The 4752-nt window shown below is 35.4% G+C and overlaps 1 protein-coding gene and 1 long non-coding RNA gene across 7 annotated transcripts in view; both read right to left on the bottom strand.

The window, feature by feature from the left end:
- On the bottom strand, nucleotides 125–820 carry LOC107621788. Its single transcript, XR_001615942.2, has 2 exons — nucleotides 343–820; nucleotides 125–258 (listed from the first exon to the last, which is right to left on the bottom strand). It is a non-coding gene; the product is annotated as an uncharacterized LOC107621788 (long non-coding RNA).
- The window catches only part of LOC107622883, a 10047-nt gene continuing 7840 nt past the window's right edge, over nucleotides 2546–4752 (bottom strand). For all 6 annotated transcript variants that reach the window (XM_021114862.1, XM_016324943.2, XM_021114865.1 and 3 more), the window contains 4 exons: nucleotides 3637–4691; nucleotides 3265–3566; nucleotides 2964–3131; nucleotides 2546–2873 (listed from right to left, as the gene is read on the bottom strand). In XM_021114862.1, coding sequence (XP_020970521.1) covers nucleotides 2738–2873; nucleotides 2964–3131; nucleotides 3265–3566; nucleotides 3637–4691 — 1661 coding nt within the window. In that variant the 3' untranslated portion in view covers nucleotides 2546–2737. The remainder of the gene's footprint in view (nucleotides 2874–2963; nucleotides 3132–3264; nucleotides 3567–3636; nucleotides 4692–4752) is intronic.

Raw genomic sequence — 4752 nt, 5'->3', positions numbered from 1 at the left:
AGATAAATGTAGATGCAGCATTCTCAACAAATACAAAACAGGAGCTTCAACTACGATCATAAGAGAAGCTAGGGACACATAAGAAGAGGTACTGCCAAAAAAATCGAAGTTAGATCGAGTCTGGTTGCAGAAGCTTCTGCTATTAGAGAAGCAATGATATTAACAAGGAACTTAGACAAATCCATAATCGAATCGGATTGCATATCAATAGTTGAATCTTTGAAATCAGGAGGCATCATTTGGGAAATTGACCCAGCCCTGGAAGACATTAGGAAGATAAAATCAAAATTAGCAAACTGTGGGTTCACTTGGATTCCAAGGGAGGGAAACAGAATGGTGCACCTGATCGCAGAAGCAAGAAGTTAAGACAAGATCAACCATAATTGGAACACTTCTTTTCCGGAAGATCTGAGGGAGCAAGCAACAAAGTTGAAACTGAATCCACGAAGAGGTCAGAATCCTGGGATTGGTAGCCAATCATACCAATTGGGCAATTGATCAATTTGTAGCGAGGGGTAGCAGCGGAGTGGAAGACTAGGGCTGTTAGTGACATCAAACGGAAGGGCCAAAAGGTAGGAAAGAGGTTTGAAATCATTCAATCAGAAACACGAGAATCAAACAGAAATCCTTCAGAAGAACATCTTTGACAGTCGCAAGTCTCTCTGCCAACAAGCTCCAGATCAGAAGTGGTTGAATCATTCTCACAGTTCTTCGCCACCCACTGCCACTTGTAGAACTAAGCTTCGGAGAGACTGCAACTACGAGTTTAAAGAAAAAGTTTTGAGCGATTAGTTAGGCACTTGAGCTTAGAGGTAGGTAGGGAGAGTGATTTGAATTTAATGAGGATGGATCGGATCCTTTGGTGACCCGTTCGAGTCATGTGGTGTGTATCTTTGGCGTGGGTCGGGCCTGTCCAGCCCATACCGCATCCAAAAATATATTGAGTTAAATTAAGAGAGAAAATTTAAAAAAGTTTTTAGGATTCAAATAGTTTTGTCAACAAAAATCCATCTTTTATAAGCACATAGCGAATTTTATTTTTCCGTGAACTGATTTATCAGCTTCTTAACATTTGTGAGTACAAATAATACATTATTATTTAGCAATAATATCAGGAATGCAATGACTCATCACTCATCTTTACAATTCTAAATTCTACCATTTTTCTAGATTTTGTTAGTTCAAGACCAAATTCCTAACCATACATGATGTAATCTTTATCTACACAAACTAAAAAGACAAGTAAATAAACAGTAATTATAACACATTTGTATATACATCTTTTGTGAATCTTTAGTATTAAAAATAAGAATTATTCTTCATATTCAAACAATTTTAACATTCAAATTCATCCAAATAATTTTAGATCATGCACTTTTTTTTTCGTTTTTTTCTCCCCTTTCGCTGCTTCTTCTTGTTTCAAATTCACGCATGCGTTCTTCTTCTTCTTCTTCTAAATTCATGCATACAGATTCTTCTTCTTCTTCGTTATACATGTCATCGTTATTGCTATTGTTATTGTTGAATTTTTGCCATGTTGATGATGTTTTCTGATCCAAAATTGATTTTAGATGTTTCTATTCACGATTCAGTCTTGTTTGTCTGTTAATTTTCGAATTGATTTTATGTGTCGCAATCATTATGTAATTTTAACTCATTTCTAAGCTAATTGTGTTGTAATTGTTATGTAATTTCAGTTCATTTCTAAGTTAATTATATTGCAGTCCATTATGTAATTTTTGTTCATTTCTGAGTGAATTAAGGTGCATTTGGACTCATTGTCCAGCACAACTCAAAATCCTTTTTCCTCCTTCTCCTCATCTTCTATTGTTTCTTCTTCTTTTTCATCTTTTTCTTCTTCATCTTCACCCTTTTATTTTATTTTCTCAAAATTTATTTACTCTCTTGAGAAGAATAAAACCAAGAAAAAGAAAAGAAAATATCAAACAAAAAAGAAGAAAAAATATATTAATAACGTCTGATCCAAAATTGATTTTGGATGTGTTTTTGTTCATAATTCACTCTTGTTTGTGTCCTTATTTTCGAACTGAGTTTATCTGTCGCCATTATTATGGTAAATTTCGGTTCATTTCTCAGTTAATTATGTCGTAATTGTTATGTAATTGCGGTTCATTTTCTGAGTTAATTGTATCGCAATCCATTATGTAAATTCAATTCATTTCTGAGTTAATTATATCACAATCATTATATAATTTCGGTTCATTTCTGAGTGAATTAAAGTGCATTTGGACTCGTTTTCCTGCACAATTCAAAACTCTTTCTCCTTCACTTTCTACTGCAATAGCAGCAACAACAAAAGAATGATGATGAGGAAAAACATGCAAAGAAGAAGTAGAAGAAGAAGAAGAAAAAGGAGAAAGAAAAAGGGCAGGAGGAGAAGGAGAAAGTGGAGGAAGAGGAACGCGAAGAAGACAACGATGGCGATAACGTAAATGGTGTGTGCGCGTATAATCACGCTCTTTTTAATGAGAATGGTTTTTGTTGGTATTGAGTCTACTTAGTTAGACTTGGATGACAATATTACTTTGATGTATAGCAAATCTGTAAAAATAATTGATAAGAATTAACAAGATAAAACATTTATTCTTTATACAATAAAAAATGTATAAAGAAAATGTACCCAAAGCTGATCTATATAACATACCAGTACCTAACCTATGGCTACGGTCACAAAATGAATGAGATTAATATTTCCTAATCTACCCCATAAATTAATTCATGTACAGTTGCTTTTCACCTCAGCTGCGAATTGTGAAGACATCTTACTGTACAAATCACCCTGACATACCAATGATATATCTTCAGGAGACATCATTGTGCATCTGCTCAAGTAATGTTGAGCACTCCGGGCCCTGCATTCAAACACTAAGATTGAGTAACTAAAGTAGACTAGCAAGACTTTCATAATAAACTGAATGCACTAAAAAGCCGTTCAAGTATACCTTTTTCCTCTCTTCTTCTCAACACCTTGCAAAATGCGTAAACCTTCTGAAATCGAAATTTGGCGAACCGTAGATAGATACTCATTGAATGCAGTGCCTTTCAGCGCCAGTGATAATCTTGTAGGAACAATGGACTGGATCACCTTCATCAGAGATGTTTTGCTTTCACTGTATGGTAGGGGTTACAAAGTGAGGTTGACACCAAGAGATAGCTTTTTGTTTACATAAATAAATAAATAGAAAAAGCACTGAGACAGGTACAGAACTGTGATAGGCATTTGCATGAAAGTCGAGTAAATACCTCTTTGTATCGTTCATTGCTTTCTTCAGCTCTAATTGTTTATTAGTATATAAAGTAGTGATTTTTTTGTGATCCTGTCTAGATAACTTCCCCAGTGTCATAACATTAGTAGTGGAAGCCAACATTTCCGAAGTTATATCTGTATTGTTTTTAGGCTCAAAACCAAACATAGATCCTACATCTGAAATACATTTAGCATAAAAACAAAACCCGTGTACAGCAATCGTAGACATCATCGCTTGCTCATCATACCAATTAAATGTGTCTTCATCAGAAAGAAACTTGGGATGTTCCATGATACCCTGCATATTCAATAAGGTATAAGAGAGGTGATAAATACAACTGAGAGAGATTGGAAAATTTGACACTTACACATTCTTTTTCTTGATGATTACGAAATAACAGGTCACATTCTGAAAGTAAGTTACTCAACCCACTTGCAAGTTTAACAACTTGAATAGCACCTAGCTGTTCTGCAGTGCCATGCTGTCCTAAATCCATTCGGTGATCACGAAGTTTCCTCCACATATTTTGAACCTCATCTGTTTCCATAATCAAATTGTAGTCTAATTCTGATTTTGGTTTGAAATCATCACGAGTCGTGTCATATAGACTTGTAGCTTCATTGTTCTCATCTCGAAAATCTTGTACAGCCGCCGTAGAATAAGATTCTTGAATTCTAGCATCAAGTGGTTCAAATTTCTGCAGGAATTTGGATCTGCCCTGATAATCACTGAGAGTGAAAGGAGTAACGTTATTATTTGGAAAAAAGTTAGTTGGGCCAGAAAGAAGGCCAGAAGTCACTGCACTAAATGTGGTCCCTATTCTATTTTCAGTTAAGCATGCAACTTCAGCTGTTCCTGAACATTTACAATCATCCAAACCAGAACAAGCTATCTTGTGAAATGACTTGCTGGTGTATGTTTCAGATTGAAACTTGCAGGGAGATTCATTGTTGACTTCAAAGGTTTGTCCATTATAAGGTTCAAAATATGTAGACTGTCCATTATCATTTGGATCCTTATTTACAGAACCAGAGGAAATGACCGGCTTCTTTTGGCAATTTTGCCAAGATGAAATTCCTAGGAGTCCAGAACAACTAGAAAGCTCAGACATAGTACTACTATATTGACTGTCAGACTGGCCGCACTTTGAAATAGATCTATTCCTCTTGGCGGTATCTACATAATTAGTGTCCATAGATTGCACATCCGAATCAAATTTCCTTTCAACTGCATGAAACTCTTTCATACGTAAACCCTGCATGCATGAGTCTTCTTCCACTATGGTTATTAGCCTGGCAACTTCCGTCTCAATTAGTTTGGAAAACTCTGAAGGAAAACTCCATGGTATTATCTTTGGCAGTATCTGATGAGTAGCCTCGAGATCAAATGGAATTGAGCTATAAAATGTCTGCACTTTCTGATCTGGACAAAGAATAAAAAGAGATTAAGTTTTGGCAAGTCATTGCAATAACAATAAGATATG

Source organism: Arachis ipaensis, chromosome B10, assembly GCF_000816755.2.
Source record: "Arachis ipaensis cultivar K30076 chromosome B10, Araip1.1, whole genome shotgun sequence".
Lineage (NCBI taxonomy): Eukaryota > Viridiplantae > Streptophyta > Magnoliopsida > Fabales > Fabaceae > Arachis > Arachis ipaensis.
Note: the sequence above shows the minus strand (reverse complement) of the source record. Positions and strands in the feature narration are given on the sequence as shown.